The sequence below is a fragment of the Helicoverpa armigera genome, chromosome 31 (assembly GCF_030705265.1).
Source record: "Helicoverpa armigera isolate CAAS_96S chromosome 31, ASM3070526v1, whole genome shotgun sequence".
Classification (NCBI taxonomy): Eukaryota; Metazoa; Arthropoda; class Insecta; order Lepidoptera; family Noctuidae; genus Helicoverpa; species Helicoverpa armigera.
The window spans coordinates 3,881,528-3,902,449 of record NC_087150.1 but is presented as its reverse complement, the minus strand read 5'-3'; the positions used below and the strand labels follow the sequence as shown (position 1 = coordinate 3,902,449).

Below are 20,922 nucleotides of genomic sequence, written 5' to 3'. Positions count from 1 at the left end.
TAGCCACGAGCCCCCCAGTGTGACACGCAGCGGCGCTACAACGAGGTGCTGCAGAATGTACTGCTCAAGGCTCTCAACGGTGAGTACACTTAGCCACGAGCCCCCCAGTGTGACACGCAGCGGCGCTACAACGAGGTGCTGCAGAATGTACTGCTCAAGGCTCTCAACGGTGAGTACACTTAGCCACGAGCCCCCCAGTGTGACACGCAGCGGCGCTACAACGAGGTGCTGCAGAATGTACTGCTCAAGGCTCTCAACGGTGAGTACACTTAGCCACGAGCCCCCCAGTGTGACACGCAGCGGCGCTACAACGAGGTGCTGCAGAATGTACTGCTCAAGGCTCTCAACGGTGAGTACACTTAGCCACGAGCCCCCCAGTGTGACACGCAGCGGCGCTACAACGAGGTGCTGCAGAATGTACTGCTCAAGGCTCTCAACGGTGAGTACACTTAGCCACGAGCCCCCCAGTGTGACACGCAGCGGCGCTACAACGAGGTGCTGCAGAATGTACTGCTCAAGGCTCTCAACGGTGAGTACACTTAGCCACGAGCCCCCCAGTGTGACACGCAGCGGCGCTACAACGAGGTGCTGCAGAATGTACTGCTCAAGGCTCTCAACGGTGAGTACACTTAGCCACGAGCCCCCCAGTGTGACACGCAGAGGCGCTACAACGAGGTGCTGCAGAATGTACTGCTCAAGGCTCTCAACGGTGAGTACACTTAGCCACGAGCCCCCCAGTGTGACACGCAGCGGCGCTACAACGAGGTGCTGCAGAATGTACTGCTCAAGGCTCTCAACGGTGAGTACACTTAGCCACGAGCCCCCCAGTGTGACACGCAGCGGCGCTACAACGAGGTGCTGCAGAATGTACTGCTCAAGGCTCTCAACGGTGAGTACACTTAGCCACGAGCCCCCCAGTGTGACACGCAGCGGCGCTACAACGAGGTGCTGCAGAATGTACTGCTCAAGGCTCTCAACGGTGAGTACACTTAGCCACGAGCCCCCCAGTGTGACACGCAGCGGCGCTACAACGAGGTGCTGCAGAATGTACTGCTCAAGGCTCTCAACGGTGAGTACACTTAGCCACGAGCCCCCCAGTGTGACACGCAGCGGCGCTACAACGAGGTGCTGCAGAATGTACTGCTCAAGGCTCTCAACGGTGAGTACACTTAGCCACGAGCCCCCCAGTGTGACACGCAGCGGCGCTACAACGAGGTGCTGCAGAATGTACTGCTCAAGGCTCTCAACGGTGAGTACACTTAGCCACGAGCCCCCCAGTGTGACACGCAGCGGCGCTACAACGAGGTGCTGCAGAATGTACTGCTCAAGGCTCTCAACGGTGAGTACACTTAGCCACGAGCCCCCCAGTGTGACACGCAGCGGCGCTACAACGAGGTGCTGCAGAATGTACTGCTCAAGGCTCTCAACGGTGAGTACACTTAGCCACGAGCCCCCCAGTGTGACACGCAGCGGCGCTACAACGAGGTGCTGCAGAATGTACTGCTCAAGGCTCTCAACGGTGAGTACACTTAGCCACGAGCCCCCCAGTGTGACACGCAGAGGCGCTACAACGAGGTGCTGCAGAATGTACTGCTCAAGGCTCTCAACGGTGAGTACACTTAGCCACGAGCCCCCCAGTGTGACACGCAGCGGCGCTACAACGAGGTGCTGCAGAATGTACTGCTCAAGGCTCTCAACGGTGAGTACACTTAGCCACGAGCCCCCCAGTGTGACACGCAGCGGCGCTACAACGAGGTGCTGCAGAATGTACTGCTCAAGGCTCTCAACGGTGAGTACACTTAGCCACGAGCCCCCCAGTGTGACACGCAGCGGCGCTACAACGAGGTGCTGCAGAATGTACTGCTCAAGGCTCTCAACGGTGAGTACACTTAGCCACGAGCCCCCCAGTGTGACACGCAGCGGCGCTACAACGAGGTGCTGCAGAATGTACTGCTCAAGGCTCTCAACGGTGAGTACACTTAGCCACGAGCCCCAGTGTGACACGCAGCGGCGCTACAACGAGGTGCTGCAGAATGTACTGCTCAAGGCTCTCAACGGTGAGTACACTTAGCCACGAGCCCCCCAGTGTGACACGCAGCGGCGCTACAACGAGGTGCTGCAGAATGTACTGCTCAAGGCTCTCAACGGTGAGTACACTTAGCCACGAGCCCCCCAGTGTGACACGCAGCGGCGCTACAACGAGGTGCTGCAGAATGTACTGCTCAAGGCTCTCAACGGTGAGTACACTTAGCCACGAGCCCCCCAGTGTGACACGCAGCGGCGCTACAACGAGGTGCTGCAGAATGTACTGCTCAAGGCTCTCAACGGTGAGTACACTTAGCCACGAGCCCCCCAGTGTGACACGCAGCGGCGCTACAACGAGGTGCTGCAGAATGTACTGCTCAAGGCTCTCAACGGTGAGTACACTTAGCCACGAGCCCCCCAGTGTGACACGCAGCGGCGCTACAACGAGGTGCTGCAGAATGTACTGCTCAAGGCTCTCAACGGTGAGTACACTTAGCCACGAGCCCCCCAGTGTGACACGCAGCGGCGCTACAACGAGGTGCTGCAGAATGTACTGCTCAAGGCTCTCAACGGTGAGTACACTTAGCCACGAGCCCCCCAGTGTGACACGCAGCGGCGCTACAACGAGGTGCTGCAGAATGTACTGCTCAAGGCTCTCAACGGTGAGTTATTTTATGAAGAAACCTAGATTCCACCTGCAATTTCACCCGCGTTCTGGGTGATTTTCTTCAGAACTGCTTCACAGCACTGCAACCTGCCTGCGGTTTCCCCCGCGTCCAGGATGGTGACATTAACTCTATCCTATGTCCTTCTCGTGGATCTAAGCTAGCTCCCCTCTATTTTTTCAGCTTAAACGGTTCAGCCATTCTATTTATACTAGCAACCAGCAACTTCTATGTATACTCCATTTGAGTAGACCCTTAACTAAAGACAAACAATCTTGATACTTATTATTGTAGTGTGTGTTTCCAAACCATATTTTTACGTCTTACCATAGACAGAACATAGCGCACTATTTTAATTTTAAGATCTAAATTTTATTTTTACCTGTGTTTTACAAATAATAAATACTTAGACTTTGATAAAAACTTAGTTTTAAAATAAATTGCGGCTGTAAATCAATGTAAATACAACAATAATAAAAAGTGGCGTATTAAAACACTGCTCCAATCACTCCCAAACTTATTTTCTTAGAATTTGAAACAATTATTTTCTTTCTTCTTCAGCCAAACCACTGAAGGAGCCACCTCAAGTCGGTCAGACAGTGATCGGCAAATACTCTGACGGTATGTTCTACCGAGCGCTCGTACTGCGCACCAAAGTTAAGGAGAACAGATATCTCATCGAGTATATTGAGTATGGTGAGTTTTATTATCTATACATACTTATGTAATAAAGAACTTTCCAAGTATATCTTGGACATCAATGACTGTGTTTCGGAGAGCACGTTAAGCTGTAGGTCCTGGCTGTCATTTGAGCATCTTTTTCAGTCGTTACGGGTAGTCAGAAGCGAGTAAGTTTGACATCAGCATAAGCAGCTGCTCCTCGTAAGACACTGGTAGTCAGTTGCAACCGGTTAGACAGGAAGCCAACCCCAACATATGTAGTTAAGAAAAGGCTCCAAAGCTATTGAACTGATTTGAAAAATTCTTTCACTGTTGGAAAGCTACATACTTCCTGAGTAACATAAGCTATTTCTTATCCCGATGCGATCTGTAGTTTCCAAAGGATAGGAGTCAAACCGCGGGAAAACGACTATTTCTGTTATATTTTACTAGCTTAACCTAGTGTGGTGTGGTAACTGCATCCCGCACCTGGATAGAATATAACCTATGATACTCAAGGATAGTGTTAAGTCGGTCAGACAGTGATCGGCAAATACTCGGACGGTATGTTCTACCGAGCGCTAGTACTGCGCACCAAAGTCAAGGAGAACAGATATCTCATCGAGTATATTGAGTATGGTGAGTTTTATTATCTATACTAATATAGTAAAGAGGGTTATTGCCCGGGTAACTGGGTTGAGGAGGTCAGATAGGCAGTAGCTCCTTGTAAAGCATTGATACTCAGCTGTATCCAATTAGACTGGAACCCGACCCCAACATAGTGAAATAATGAAGAGTATGACTAATTCAAGAGGAACCATTTGTTTGTTATACCCTAACTGAAGGCTACGAAGCTACTGAACCGATTTGAGAAATTCTTTCACTGTGGGAAAGCTACACTCTTCCCGAGTAACATAGACTGTGTTTAATCCCAGTACGGGTAGTAGTTTTTCGGGACACGGATAAAACCACGGGATAACGAATATATTTGACTAGCTTGATCTAGATTCGTGTGGGAAGAACAGCACTCGGATAGAATATGGCCTATGTTACTCAAGGATAGTGTCAAGTCGGTCAGACAGTGATCGGCAAATACTCGGACGGTATGTTCTACCGAGCGCTAGTACTGCGCACCAAAGTCAAGGAGAACAGATATCTCATCGAGTATATTGAGTATGGTGAGTTTTATTATCTATACTAATATAGTAAAAAACTTTCCAAGTATATCTTGGACACCAATGACTGTGTTTCGGATGGCACGTTAAACTGTAGGTCCCGGATGTCATTTGAGCATCTTTGGCAGTCGTTACGGGTAGTCAGAAGCCAGTAAGTTTGACATCAGCATTAGCAGCTGCTCCTCGTAAGACACTGGTAGTCAGTTGCAACCAGTTAGACTGGAAGCCAACCCCAACATATGTAGTTAAGAAAAGGCTCCGAAGCTATTGAACTGATTTGAAAAATTCTTTCACTGTTGGAAAGCTACATACTTCCTGAGTAACATAGGCTATATTTTATCCCGATGCGATCTGTAGTTTCCACGGGATAGGAGTGAAACCGCGGGAAAACGACTATTTCTGTTATATTTTACTAGCTTAACCTAGTGTGGTGTGGTAACTGCATCCCGCACTAAAAATCCCAAACTATGTTACTTGGGGATAGTGTCAAGTCGGTCAAACAGTGATCGGCAAATACTCGGACGGTATGTTCTACCGAGCGCTCGTACTGCGCACCAAAGTCAAGGAGAACAGATATCTTATCGAGTATATTGAGTATGGTGAGTTTTATTATCTACTAGCTTCTGCCAGCGGTTTTACCCGCATCCCGTGGGAACTACTTCCCGTACCGGGATAAAAAGTAGCCTATAGCCTTCCTCGATAAATGGGCTATCTAACACTGAAAGAAATTTTCAAATCGGACAAGTAGTTCCTGAGATTAGCGCGTTCAAACAAACAAAGAAACTCTTCAGTTTTATAATATTAGTATAGATACATACTAATATAGAAAAAACTTTCTAAGTATATCTTGGACACCAATGAATGTGTTTCGGTTAGGTAGGTCCCGGCTGTCATTGTACATTTGCGGCAGTCGTTAGAAGCCAGTAAGTCTGACACCAGTTTAACCAAGGGGTTTAGGGTTGCCCGGGTAACTGGGTTGATGAGGTGAGATAGGCAGTCGCTCCTTGTAAAGCACTGGTACTCAGCTGCATCCGGTTAGACTGGAAGTGGACCCGAATATAGTTGGGAAAAGGCTATGGAGATGAGTTTTTGGAATAAGGGGTTGACAATAAAAAAAGTTTTTTTTTATTGCAAATAATTGACTACTTATTACCATTTCAGGTAACACAGAAGTATCAAACCTGGAAAACCTATACCCTTGTCCCTTGGAGCTGAGCGTTCAGCGCGAGCCGAGCCTCGTATCCGCCGTCAAGCTAGCCGACCGCGCGGAGCTGTCTGCCGCCGCCCGCGCACTGCTCGACCAGCTCAAGAACCACGAGGAGCTGCTGCTGGTGAGTACTGTGTCACCAGTAGCCCACCAGTGTGACAGCCACGAGCCTCGTGTCCGCCGTCAAGCTAGCCGACCGCGCGGAGCTGTCTGCCGCCGCCCGCGCACTGCTCGACCAGCTCAAGAACCACGAGGAGCTGCTGCTGGTGAGTACAGTCACCAGTAGCCCACCAGTGTGACAGCCACGAGCCTCGTGTCCGCCGTCAAGCTAGCCGACCGCGCGGAGCTGTCTGCCGCCGCCCGCGCACTGCTCGACCAGCTCAAGAACCACGAGGAGCTGCTGCTGGTGAGTACAGTCACCAGTAGCCCACCAGTGTGACAGCCACGAGCCTCGTGTCCGCCGTCAAGCTAGCCGACCGCGCGGAGCTGTCTGCCGCCGCCCGCGCACTGCTCGACCAGCTCAAGAACCACGAGGAGCTGCTGCTGGTGAGTACTGTGTCACCAGTAGCCCACCAGTGTGACAGCCACGACCCCCAGTGTGACAGCCACGACCCCCAGTGTGACAGCCACGACCCCCAGTGTGACAGCCACGACCCCCAGTGTGACAGCCACGACCCCCGGTGTGACAGCCACGACCCCCAGTGTGACTTAGCCACGAGCACCCCAACTAATATTTGCGAACTCCTAAGTGTAAGCTAGCCATGAGCCCCACAGTTGACTTAATTTCGAGCCCCCCCTCACATCAAATCAAATCATCTTTATTGTGGACTATAGGTATGCATCATAAATACAGGCCTCAGTATTATGTTAGCCATGAGCCCCATATTTGACTTTACCACAAGCCCCCCTGTCAGCAACGAGCCCCTTGTGACAGCCACCTTCTAGTGTGACTTACTCGTGCTCACCCCAGTGTGATTTAACCACGATCCACTCAATGTGACATCCAGGCCTAACAAAACATTTATTTTTCTCATGACAAGTTTTTTTTCTATCCACACATTAAGTAACCAATAAACTCCTATTACAGACACTACCAAACGGGCGTAAATCAGCCCCGAGCGGCTCTGAAGCCACCCTCACCATCATCAAGAACAAGGACAACCTGAACAGCAAGCTGCTGCAGATGTGCACTCCTGAGTGGAAGAAGATGCAGGACAGAGGCGGCGATGTCGTCGGTAAGTCTAACTAGCTTTACATATAGTTACCGGCACGGATATTGAGCTCTCGGCGGAAGAGTGGGGATCGCTTTGCGCACTGTACACTTAAGGCAATAAACCAATAAATCTGCGAGGTGAAGGTCAGGGCTCAATATCCGTGCCGATAACTATAATACACAATGTAGGTGATACATCCCGTTGCAGAGTTGCCTCGACCTTCTCTCGTCTTCATCATCAGGTCAGCTCTATACCTTCACTGTTTTATAGCGTACAATTTCCGAGGGTTGTCCTCGATTTCTTAAGGTTTCCATCATCAGATACACTGAATCTAAAAATAATCGTTCAAAACGACGGAGAAATGCGTGAAAAAAAACACCTTTATTGAGACCTCCTCCTTCTTGGGAAGTCTGTTAAAAAGTGTACCAGTATAGTCTGTTTAATGGGCTGTATAACTCTTAATTATACACTTCCCAATGGCCGTAAATCTGCCCCGAGCGGCTCCGAAGCCACCCTCACCATCATCAAGAACAAGGACAACCTGAACAGCAAACTGCTGCAGATGTGCACTCCTGAGTGGAAGAAGATGCAGGACAGAGGCGGCGATGTCGTCGGTAAGTCTAATTAGCTTTACATATAGTTACCAACCATGGCCTGTATGGAAGTCTCTTTACAGGCTACGTGCACAGGTAGGCAGGTGCAGGGAAAACCTATGTAAGTGGGGCTACACTGACGACAATAGCTGCGGGTGTGGTGCCATACCACAAACTGTCCACTATGCCCCGACAGCTGCATAGTGGAGGATCTTTATAACGCTACTGATAATGCCGTATGCGTAGCGAAATATTGGGCCTCCAAAATTTAAGTTGCCATCGACTCGCCAAGAAGAAGATATAGTTACCGGCACGGATATTGAGCTCTCGGCGGAAGAGTGGGAATCGCTTTGCGCACTGTACACAAGGCAATAAACCAATAAATCGCTTCTGCGAGGTGAAGGTCAGGGCTCAATATCCGTGCCGATAACTATAATACACACGGGAATACATAATGTAGGTGATACATCGCGTTGCAGAGTTGCCTCGACCTTCTCTCGTCTTCATCATCATTTCAGCTCTAAACCTTCACTGTTTTATAGCGTTATCGGACATACATCCGAGTGTTAGGCCTACAATTTTCGAGGGTTGTCCTCGATTTCTCAGCGTTTCCATCATCAGATACTTCACCTGATGGCAATGGGACTATTTGGGATATATACACACCCTTTTAAAACAAAAAATAATGATTCAGATCGGTTGCTAAACGATGGACAAACATAAATAAACAGACATACGTATTGAAAACCTCCTCCTTTTTGGGAAGTCGGTTAAAAAGTGTACAGTGTAGTCTGTTTAATGGGCTGTATAACTGTAATACACTTCCCAACGGCCGTAAATCAGCCCCGAGCGGCTCCGAAGCCACCCTCACCATCATCAAGAACAAGGACAACCTGAACAGCAAGCTGCAGCAGATGTGCACTCCTGAGTGGAAGAAGATGCAGGACAGAGGCGGCGATGTTGTCGGTAAGAATTGCATTGTTGGAACTACTTCACGCACTCGAATATATTATGTCACTAGCTTTTGCCCGCGGCTTCGCTCCCGTCAACTGACTTCTCTACTTTACCCTATTTTTTACATAAGAACCTTCTCCTGACAATAACAAACACAACAAAAAAAGGATTAGCCAAATTGGTCCAGGCGTTGCTGAGTTATGCGCTTACCAACACATTTTGCGATTCATTTTTATATTATAGATGTGCAGCTGGCTGATCTCCTTAGAAAGAATAGCCACCGTTTTCTACAGTTTGGATGCAATTATTTTTGTTATCCATTCTCATACTAACTTTGCCCGCGTCCTGTGGGAAAGAAATAAATCACGGATAAGCTAAGCTATAAATGGGGTATCTAGCAGTGACAGAATTTTCCAAATCAGACTGTTTCCAGAGATTATCGCGTTCAAACAAAATCCTCAGGTTTTGTAGGGTTCGTAACCCAAAGGGTAAAACGCGGCTCTACTCTAAAAGTACTAACACTTCGCTGTCCGACTCGCCGTCCGTCCGTCTGTCACCACCATAACTTGTACCACGCTTTCAAGTCATTACTGAATTGATTTAACTGAAAATTTCTACACAGATAATCTAGCTTAAGCTTGAGAAAGGATATACCTACGCTTCTGTTTAATGAGGGTTTCCTCTCCTTTTTCTGCCACCGGGTGGCGCCACGTATGGGTCTGGTCCAAATAGCTGTCAAATAGTATGGAATTGTAGGTGCCGAACTTATTGTTTCTTGAAATTCTGTTATATTTGAAATGTTATTGATTTTTTTATGGACTACGGTCAGAAAAAGTCAAGTCTAAATAATTAAAAATTGAGCTCAGAAAGAGTGGTGCAAAAGTAAAGTAAGTAAGGGGTAGATAACGTAATGAACTCGAATTTGTTTACACAACATGATTTAGTTTTTTGTCCATTCAACAGCAGTTATGTGTTTTAGCGAGTTGTAGATGATTAATGTATTTTTAAAAGATAAAGATAAGCGCTTTGACAGGTACCTGGACCTGACGCCTCGGTGCTGCCACCTCGTGGACGCCATTTTAGAAAACCCTCATTACTGCTATTACTTCCCCCCGAAAGCAGATAGAACCGCCAGAAAAAGCTAATTAATTATCAAGTTATTTTTTTTTTCATATTATTATTGTGTTGCGTTGCATATATCCTGCATAATAAATAAATAACGTGTATGTACATTTGTTACAGAAACCCAACCCCTAATGTACCAAGACATGCAGCACACAAGTCTTCCTGAATCCGGATGTACCGTCCAAGTGCTGGACATCAGCATGCTGACCGGCGGCGTCGTGTCCGGACACGCGCTGGACGACCCCCATGCCGACGATGTCTTCAACCGACTTACGCAAAAGGTATTTATTCTTAGAGGTTCAAAATGTAAATTGGTGGATCCCGGCTGTCATTTGAACATCTTTGACAGTCGTTACGTCCGTAGCCAGAAGCTATAAAGTTAAGCAAGTGACTAGGCAAGGAATAGTGAGTGCACCTGTGTCCAAGCAAATGTGCACAAACTATAATATGTCCTGCGCAAACTATCCTTATGCGAAAACAGCCGCCGTAGCCGACAATCGGGCGTAAAATGCCATTATTATTGTTATTAGGTAGAACATAAAGAATCATTTTATGATTGTTTTTTTCTGCTTCCAGTCTAAATAAGTTTAAGGTGCATGACTTTGATAAATCTGCTGAATAAAGTTGTTTGTTACCATATTCACTAATATAAACGTTTGTTTAAAGATGGCGGAATACTGCAACAGCCCGCTAGGCAAAGAGCCTTATCTACCCAAACCGGAAGAGGTCTGCATCGCACAGATGCCTCCTTGTAAGTATTGTAGAATAGTTAGATACTTTTTAGTGTTAAGGTTTTATTTATTATATTTTATTACCGACTGGACAACTATGTAAATATATTAGATGTAAATAGAATAGGTTTCTATATTGAAGTTGATGATGAGATGGTTTTCGCCCTAAATCAAGTACCCTTACAGCCGCAGTAGACCTAGTAACAAAAATAAAAACAAATATTGATCGAAAGAATCTTGTTGTAGGTATTTTCATCGACCTAAAAAAAGCGTACGATACAGTTAGCCATCACAAACTACTACAAAAATTAAATAATATAGGTATTTGTGGCAACGCCCTTAGTATATTTGCTTCTTATTTACAAAACAGAAAACAAGTTGTAAAAATTGATAACTTCACAAGTTCAATACAAAACATAACATACGGCTGTCCGCAAGGTTCAGTTATTAGTTCGCTACTATTCCTTATATACATTAATAATATAGACAAGATAGGGTTGAAAGGACACCTAACATTATACGCAGACGACACCTGCCTCTTTTATTTCAACAAGTCGTTACAAGAAATTATGGTTGATGCTCAAAAAGATCTGGATCTACTTAACGAGTGGCTAAAATATAACTTACTATTAACACGTCAAAAACATCATTTATGATCTTTTCTGCAAAAAATAAACGGCTTCCCGATTTCTCACCTCTTACGATAGACGGAGAAGTGATTAAACAATCCAGTCACGAAAAATACCTCGGGTTGTGGGTAGATGACAAACTTTCGTGGAAATTGCACATAGACCATGTCAAAACAAAATTAACGTCACTATTAGGAGTATTAAGAAATATTAGAAACTGTATACCAAAGAAAGTACGACACATTATATATAACTCTCTAGTAAAATCCAACTAGAATACTTAATCGAAATATGGGGATCAGCCACTAAATCAAATCTAAAATCACTACAAAGACTTCAAAATAAAATCATCAAAATACTATTTCATTTTCACTATCTATACCCAACAACAGAACTTTACGAAAAAACAAACCTACTAAATCTGAAACAACTTAACACATTCTACACCTGCATTCTTATAAAAAAAATTATCACTAATTCTACACAATCAAACGTTCAAATACGTAAAAAGACAACAACATACAATACCAGAAGCAAAAACAAGTTTCAACTAATGACTGCAAGAGCACGAACTAACTACGGCAAAACAACAATACTATTTGAAGGAGCATGACTGTTCAATGATTTACCGGAAGAAATAAAGAAGTGTGAAAGTATTAATATATTTAAATCTAAATTAAGAAAACATATTTGTAACCGATGACGTGATTAACGCGCCAGATGCGGACATCTAAATTATTTTGATATGAACTATTTTGTATCTCATTTTAAGTGAACTATAATTGTTCTTATGAGAATAAATTCTTTAAACCTAAGTTGTCACTTCTCTGCCATCAGAAAATAAACACAAAATTAAAGTTCTAACTTTACCTAATGTTTTTAATATAACAGCTTTTTACTAAGTTCCTATGTATTTATACGCACAGTTAAAAGAAGATTGTTGAAGGAATAAAACATTGAAACTTTTATATTCATATATATGGAATTTAATATTTGACTCTCAGAACGCCATGTTTCTTAAGTATATAACAAAAGACATTACTTCTATGTATAGATAGCGGTCATAGACCATGCAACCTCAAAGGAGGTATGACATCGTACCTACATAACGTCTTCTATTCTATAATTGTTAACAATATTTGTCTACCACTCTAATCAAACAAACGACTGAACACCACTTAGATATATTCTAACAATTTTCCTCTCCTTACAGATGACCAATGGTTCCGCGCCGTCTTCCTAGACCTGGAAGGAGGTCCTGGCAGTAAGATGGCCAGCCTATGCTACTTGGATTACGGCAATTTAGCATCTGTGCCCGTCTCACTGGTGCGGAAGATGCTACCCGAGTTTATTACTGGTTACCCCGTTATGGGACTCAATATGGAGATTAGAAGTAAGTTTTTTACATATTAATGGCGTCCACGGCCGATCTCGGCCACGGCGGCTGTTCTCTCTAAGGAGATGAGTCAGCTGCGCAGGACATATTATAGTTTGGGCACATTAGCTAGGACACAGGTGCACTCACTATTCCTTCACTCTCATAGCGCAATGGGACGACAATCCGACACAACCGGTCCGAGCTAAATATATTGTGTACCCAGTTACCATGGCAACCCAACACATCTTTGCAAGACTTTCTGGCTTCTGACTACCCGTAACGACTGTCAAAGATCTTCAAAGCTGGAAATTAGTAGGGAGGGAGCTTAACCTTTTCACCGCCACGCCATATCGGTATTCCTATGCCCTGTACGCCAAGCCCGAAAATCTTAATTTTAAATATCTACTAAAAAATACATAAAAGTAATGATTTAATAGGTTTATTTTGTATTTTTCTGCGACCTGTTTTTGTCGAGTATAGCCGTCGTTGGCGCACAGGGCACGCTTGCTCATGTCGGCTATAGCCGACATTGGCGTTCAAAAGGTTAAACCCGGGTGAAGGACACAGGAGTTCTTTGTCACCATCTAGCTACGGGAAGTAGTTATCTCAGGATGCTGGTGAAACCGCTAATAGTATTTTTTTTGTTTTTCAATGTTTTTGGGAGTAGGTTTTATTTTTTTGTAAAAAGGTTTTTCTCTATTCAACTATTAAATCAAAAATTACCTTGTTCTAGATTTCCCCAAAGACCCGTCAGCCGACATGATCTCCCGAGCCATCGCTCACATGAACATTGACGATGAAGGGAAAGGTACGCTTAAACTTATCAACTGCGAGAAAACACCAGATGGTATGTACTTAGTCGACGCTCCGGAACTGCTTAAAGCCATGAAAGGATAGATATTAGAATAAAATAACTAGCGGAGATGTCATAACGGAAATATAGTGATCGGCACGAATCTTGAGCTCTGACCTACATCTGCGCAGAAGTGATTTATTAGCAAAGAACCAATCCCGAGTGACGGCTATGACGCGATGCACTGCGGGCCAATCACCGCTTTAGCCTCCCGCGCCTCACTTCATACCACAAAAGGGACCCAATAAATTACTTCTGCGCAGATGTAGGTCAGAGCTCAAGATTCGTGCCAATAACTATATCTCCTAAGAAAGTTGCGAGGGACCAGGTATACGCCTAGTTTTAAAACCACAAATCTTCAACATATGTGTCGAACCCTAACGTCCCGTTAGTTTACTAGTAACTGACCGTTTCGATTACTTGACCTACCTCAATTATGACATCTTTGCTCCTTTCCTTACTCCGTTAAGCATTTATCTAAAGGTAAACATGATATGACTTATTACACAAATTAAACTAATAAATGACCGCTTAAAATGCTTGTTTATTGATTTAAAATTGATTAAGTAATTATTAAATAAAAAGTCATGTCAGTTTAGCTTTAATTTTTCTGTAAAATTAATTAAGAATTTTGTATATAATAATGTCAAGAACAGTGATTTTTTGTAATCATATAATCATATTTCGAAGTCATTCCCTTTCTGCTAAAGTTGACAGAAGCAGAATTTAAAGGTACATTTTGAACGCAAAGTACCGACTGCCCGATCTAAAACGGTTTCATGTAAATACATACAAACCAGTAGTGCAGCTGCGGCCGACTTCGAAACATACCTTTTTACTTAAATTACTTAAGTTTACTTTTGATCGCACTGGTGCGAAAACTGATTTTCAAAATTTCGACTAAAGGGCTTATTACGCTTGACTAAATTCAGTCGTCAGTAAGTGCTGGAGTGGAGACCACGGACTAGCAAGCACAGCGCAGACGACCTTATGTCGCTCGCCGTCGACGCTGGATGCAGGTCGCCTCTAACAGGTATCTGTGGAGATCTAAGGGGGACGCCTATGTTCAGCAGTGGACGTCCGCCGGCTGAGATGATGATGATGATGATGATGAAATTCAGTCGTCTAAATGATTCAGTCACTTAATTCAGACAAATGTAATCGCATTTAGGAAGGGTTTTATTAAATAATTTAGAAACCTAATAAGGTTACTGAATTTAGTCAAGTGCAATAAGCCCTTTAGTCGGAATGCCGTCTTTGGTTGAAAACTTGACATCATAAGAAATCTCATTAGTTTTTTTTTTTATTATTGTTAAGTGTTGATTAAGTTACTCAAGTTGACAAGTTGTTTTTAATCAGTTTTTTTTTCTTTTAAGTATATAAGTTCAAGACAACGTAAACGTCAGTTTTCATAAAACTACTGTTTGCTATTTTCACTTTTAAATGTAGTTTTAAAGTCTTGACAACCAGTCTTACCAAGGGGTATTGGGTTGCCCGGGTAACTGGGTTGAGGAGATCAGATAGGCAGTCGCTCCTTGTGGCACACTGGTACTCAGCTGCATCCGGTTAGACTGGAAGCCGACCCCAACATAGTTGGGAAAAGGCTAGCCAGATAATGAGTTGTTTTAAGTAAAACGGACGTTTTTGTTGTAGGTGAACATTCCATGACTAAGCTTGATTTTAAGTTAGAATTAAGTTCAGCTAGACTTATTTTTGTTTTGTTTTTTTTTTTTGTATTATCTAGTTATAAGTTAGTTTTAAGGTGGTGACTTTTTAGTTTGTATTGAAATAACACAATTTGTATTCTTCATACCGTTTTGAGCTTATATAAACTTGACGAATTTAAACGGACTAATCAAAACTTATAAAAAAACTACATTTTTGAAGAAAATAATTCAGTGTATTCTGTACTTTCTGTTTACCTCGTTTGGTCTTGATATAATACATCTGCTTGATAAATCAGTAGTTTTTGAACGTCAAAATAGCAAAAGACAGTCCCTAAAAAGCCGGCCATGTGAATATATGTCAGCATTGTTCAAATCTTGCCTAAAAATAACTATCTACTGAATCAAATACTCGAATAAGATAACAAAGAATATATTAAAAATGAAAGCACCGAATGTTTTGTGCAGTTGACAGCTGCCAGTTTTTAAGGGAAACTACTGTTGCTTGTAAGTACTATTACTAACTGTCAACTGCACCAAAAACTGTCAGATTACAAAGTTTGGTTTAAAAGCCAATTTTCCCCTAACAGAGGAAATTTTATTTAATTTAGGCCTTTACAAATAACTTATTATTAGCGAGGATATGATCTCCTAGCCTTTTTTTTTTTACCGACGTCAAAAATCATCAAATGACCCCTCCCGCTGTGGGTTGGCAGCGGTGAGGGAGTGTCAGACTCTTACTGACTAAACAGTCGTGTTCCGTCGTAGGCCTTTTATGTACCAGGCCGCGATAACTCGCGCGAACAATCCCGCAGCCCCGGCAGACCTTGGGCCTATTGGGCCCCGCTGATGATTTCCTAGCCTTCATCAGAAATAAAACGTCAATTCGTATCACAATAACTTCTTGGATTTATTTATCTAACACAATTTATCACAAATTACAATAACTTTCCATGCGTCGACAGATAAAACTTAGGGTTGAAATATGTGAAAAATAACTCTAGTACTTAACAGTATTGTCAACACAATTATTAATGTTGATTATATAAATTAAATAATCTACTTGCTACTACAATAAATAACACTACGTATGACCGCATACGGTAGTTAACGATTATATTCTACTGTTAAATAATAACACTGTTCATTCAAATATTCACAAGTGTTCATTGGTTTTCTTACATTCGTCGTCATCTCGGCTGTAGGACATCCAATGCTGAACATAGTCCTTTTCAAAAAGGCCAGTTGACCGGTCTTATAAGATTTTTTATTTCCAAAATATTACATTTTACATTATCACTAGCCCCAAATTTAGGCAAAGCCTGTATCATTTCCTGTGTTATTATGCAGGATTTGGTATCTTTGAAAACTGATTTTTCAATTTCTTTCCACATTTTTCCCCCCTAAAATACAGGATATTTTTCTCGTGGCCAGAAGAAACCTGTCATGAGCTCTGGCTAGAATTTTTTTATTTGTAAGGGAAAAACGTGTACATCCAGAAGTTCAGTTTCTTAAATAAGCACAATACATAGACATAGTGTACTGTGTTATATTTCGTAAGACATACATGTGCAGGCAAGTTTTCTTCCAGTACTTTTGGAAATGTATAAATCAATATAATAATTTTGGAAAGATATATCATTTCTGATCAGCACAAATCCAAGAGCGGAGTAGCTGGTGGAACGGAGATGAGGTTTGAGCCAACTCTCAGAAACCAGGACAGCATTTCACAGATATATCATAATATCTGCTGTTATAAGGATTTTTCAACATTTTCAAATATTTACAAGTATTTTTCCACTTTTAATATATGTAGATAACTACTGCAATGTTTGTCAAATGCAATCATTATTTTTCAAATGTCGTGTATTGGGAAATGCACGACACGAATTAGGCTGGAAACAGTGCTCGACCGACGGTCAGCGCTGACTGTCGGTCGACGTAGCTATATCTGTGCAAGTCTACATAGCTACGCTGACGGTACGCGCGTCATTTTGTATGTGATTCGGTCGGGACTTACGGTCAGCACTGACCGTCGGCCAAGCACTGTTTCCAGCCTTAAACAGTCGGTGGTCGGTTACACTTTACCGAGGCAGACGTTTTGTCTAAAAAAGAAAAGACAATTTTCTACTGGAATTACTTTAATATCTCATAACACAAAGTCAACAGTAATTTATTCAAAGTAGAGGCAAATCTGCACTTTTTGAAGGTCAATTTTACAAAAGACAGTCCCTTTCTCACTTCTTATACGTTTTTGCTGGGCAGCACCACTTCTTGTGTTCCCAGCAACACATGTCTGTCTGCTAGGTTAGAAGAACTAGGATTATAGACTGGAGTCGAAGTCAAGGGCGCTTTGGCCAGCACTTCATGCTCGTCGACATTTAATGCCAATCCAAGATTTTCCCTGGAGATTTATTACTGGATTCTTTTCCCATAAATTGGGTATATTTCAAACTTTTTTCCTTTTTTTTTCACTTTTCTGCATTTTTTGCCAGACTCGCGCACTCAACAAGTTTTCAAATACGAGCCGTCAATACAGTTTTTATTTTATTCTTTATTATTTGATTTCTCATACCGCTTCTGACATAAGTAGAATCGACATCGTCGATGTAATGTGCATATTCTATATAATACTATATATGTAGTACTAGCATGTTCTATAAATAGAGCTCTATGATAATTTCTTCGAGACTTACTGACTAAAATCCGTCGTGTTCCGTCGTAGGCCGCGTATGTACCAGGGCCGCGGTAACTCTTTCGAACAATCCCGCAGCCCCGGCAGACCTTGGCCCTGCTGGGAACTGTTACGGAGTGGGTCGGAAAATGGTTTTTAAAAAAGACTATTTAATAAACTAAAATAAAAATGTATTGGAAAATAATGACAATTACAAGAAAGAAAGTATTTGCCCGACGGAAGTTCAATCCAAACTAAAGAAATATTGGTATCGTTAATTAAAATAACAACGGTTTCCTATTGCATTGACGTCAATGCAATGGGAAACTCAGCAGTTTTATTTTATATTTGAAGCAGGGGTTATTTCGACATAACAGAACCTTTTCCTACTACAATGGATATTTCACAATTTTAAGACATGTCAAGAATTTTATTCATGGCATTCATAATGTCTTGATTTATATTTCCTTGAATGTTTGTCTATTCACTTCAGTGCTCTATGCCCTGTGTCTCACTTTCATAGTACGCTTTTTTCGGTAAATACGTTTCTTAAGCGTTATACAAAACGTTATTTGTCTTCTTCAATGCTGCCATCTGCTGAGAATTGGTGAGCAGCCAAGAATCGTACATAAAAGTGTGAAACAACTTTTTCATACTACAGTGGATATTTCATAATTTTACAGTTTTTCCATACCCTTTCTAAACTCTTAAGTTTGTTTAAAGGGTATGTTACAGTACAGATTTTTCTCAACTTTTCAAAATCATAGCGTTTCATAGATATTTATGATATCTCGCTGTTATAGGAATTTTCCAAATAATAACAAGTATTTTTTGACTCAGAATCAACATATTTGTTGATCAAACTAGGCTGAAAATCAGCTCTTTTTGAGTACACAGAGACAGACCCCAAAACACCCGCCCGTCACTACTTCCAATACGTTATTGCTCGGAAGAAGTGGCGATCGCGAAGGAACGATTTGAGAACCGTTCACTCTCGATACGAAGAGTTGTATTCGAACTTAGAGCGTTGCGATCCTACCGACTGCGTCCGTTAAGTCAAAGTCAAAAACGTTTTTGAAACTAGGCTAGTTTAAAAGAAAAAAGTTCCACAAATGCAGTTGTATATAACGATTTTCACGCTGCCCCGCATCATGCTGCATATTGCGTGTCGACGCAGCTACGCGCGTTCCTGCGGGAGTGCAGATTTGCATCATCGTGCGGGTTTTTTGCGCACTCACGCGCGTAGGTGCGTTTTGTAGATTCACGCACGGCGGCTCTCATTTATTCGCCGTTCTCTGTGGTGGTCGTGCAGTACTGAGCATTGTTTCACCCTCTGCGCTCTGTCACTGTATTCATGACATTTCATATTCCAGATAGCTGGGTGGTTTTCGATTTCGAATATAAATCGATCGATATCGAGATCCATTTTCAAACACACACGTCACGCCCCGCACCTACGCGCGGGGGTGCATGTTTTTCCGCGTGTATGCGCGTGATCCGCATGAACGTGCGTTTCTATGTGTTAGACTGTGCGTGTTTTCCATACAAACGGAGATACTTACAAGCAACGGAAGAACACGCATCCACGCGCTACGCTGTATCATGCGGGGTAGTGTGAGAATCGCCTTTGAGGGCAATGGCGGTGTATTTATGAAAGTTTTTGTAACCAATTTTAAAAGTTTTCTCCTGTGCCTGTCTCTCCGTAGTTACTGGCTAATGCGCCCGAAATTATCCATCCCAAGTAGGTATTTTGTAAATAAGGCCCGCTAGGTAGGCGTATTAAGCCTTGTCGAAGCAAACCCCAAACATCGGCTCCTATGAGAATGTCAATATCTAAGGTATGTCAACTTCAGGTCAGTGGTAACAGTTTTATAGGAAAATCGTACTTATTACTGTTGAGTTAAAGTGCATGACAGTTACCACTGATGTGCGGTCTACCGTACATAGTATTTTATACCCGCAAGTTCAATATTTTGCGGTAAGTCTCCTGTTTAAAATAATCCTGGAATAAACGGGTTTTGCGAATATGAAGCGGTGTTAGTCGGGGTGACCAACGTAGAGAAACATAGACATAATTTTCACTTTTTTATTATTTACTTGCTAAACGATCTGCCGTCTATGCAAGTGAAGGGTACTAACTTTTTTTATGGCAAATCATCAAATGATCTCCCGCTGTGTGTGCAGCGTGAGGCAGTGTCAGACTCTTGCTGACTTAAACCCACCATGTTCCTTCGCCCTTTGTATACCAGGGCTGCGGTAACCCTTTCGAACAATCCCGCAGCCCTGGCAGGTAGAAGGTACCTTATTAGGTTATATTTTAGATCGATACGAATATAAAATCGTACTATATTGAAGAAAACCACCACTGTTATATTTCTAAGATGATATTGTATCAATCAGCATGTGATTTTTTTAAACTTGAATGCCATTTTATACAAACGATTTTGACTCTTATTCCATTGATTTAACAATTATTTTGTATTCGAAATAAATACTCAACTATTTTTTAATTGAAAAAAAAAAAAGTCAAAATCGTTTCATTGGAATGAAAATCAAGGCTTAGTTATAAGTTGTTTTCAATGGTCGCAAGTTGTGTATATGCTTCATAAAAATAAATGTCTTTTTATATTATATTTTGTTTTCTTTGTAGTTGAACCGGCTGTTTGAACCGAGTCCCGGGTCTTCTTTCTGTACCTGGATGTGTAATATAGCTTAACTGCTGTTCCAAATAATCTATCAATCTGTTGAATTGCTAACTAAAGATAGAATTTTTACATTAGACACATACAAGTAATCATCATCATCATCAGCCTATCGCAGTCCACTGCTGGACATAGGCCTCTCCAAGTGCACGCCACTGAGATCGATTTTCGGCTTCTCGCATCCAGCTCCTGCCAGCCGTCTTGCGCAAGTCATCACTCACTCCACCGTGCCTGAGTACATACAAGTAATGTTATATACACTTCTGGACACATCTATAGGCCCACCTTGTATTTTCAGTTTCGTTTGGTCCTAGCTAAATTTTTATATTAGGTCGAGCAAAAGGTTTTTATGCAGTTTTGAACCTTGCACATTCACAATTTCATTCAATAGTCTTTTTTTGTATTTCGAATACAGAATTGAAGGAAACAAGAGATAATTTGGAGCCCGCTTGTTGATATCAAACAATCGATTACTAGGAAAACTTGGTTTTATTGGTTTACTTGGATTTAATTCTTGAAAAAGTGATTGATATCTTTGGTTTTGCAACAAACATTACTTATTCTTAACATTAAGGTGAGGTTCTCTCAATAATCTATGGATACTTCACCTGAAGTCGCCGCCCAAGCTGTGGCATTAATTCAGGCCGGACACAGCCAAAGAAACGTGAGTGCT

General features: G+C 42.6%; 2 protein-coding genes and 1 long non-coding RNA gene across 3 annotated transcripts in view; all 3 read left to right on the top strand.

The window, feature by feature from the left end:
- LOC135119229 (uncharacterized) overlaps positions 1-20,922 on the top strand; it is a 150,814-nt gene that overhangs the window by 107,690 nt on the left and 22,202 nt on the right. The gene's annotated exons all lie outside the window — the stretch shown is intronic.
- Positions 4,422-6,131, top strand: LOC135119213 (uncharacterized). The gene is made up of 2 exons (XM_064043276.1): positions 4,422-4,528; positions 5,687-6,131. The coding sequence occupies exons 1-2, from the start codon at positions 4,456-4,458 to the stop codon at positions 6,016-6,018; spliced, it is 405 nt and encodes a 134-aa protein (XP_063899346.1). The 5' UTR covers positions 4,422-4,455; the 3' UTR covers positions 6,019-6,131.
- On the top strand, positions 6,159-13,254 carry LOC135119212 (uncharacterized). Its single transcript, XM_064043275.1, has 6 exons — positions 6,159-6,278; positions 6,820-6,967; positions 9,736-9,899; positions 10,285-10,369; positions 12,192-12,371; positions 13,090-13,254. The coding sequence occupies exons 2-6, from the start codon at positions 6,916-6,918 to the stop codon at positions 13,251-13,253; spliced, it is 645 nt and encodes a 214-aa protein (XP_063899345.1). The 5' UTR covers positions 6,159-6,278; positions 6,820-6,915; the 3' UTR covers position 13,254.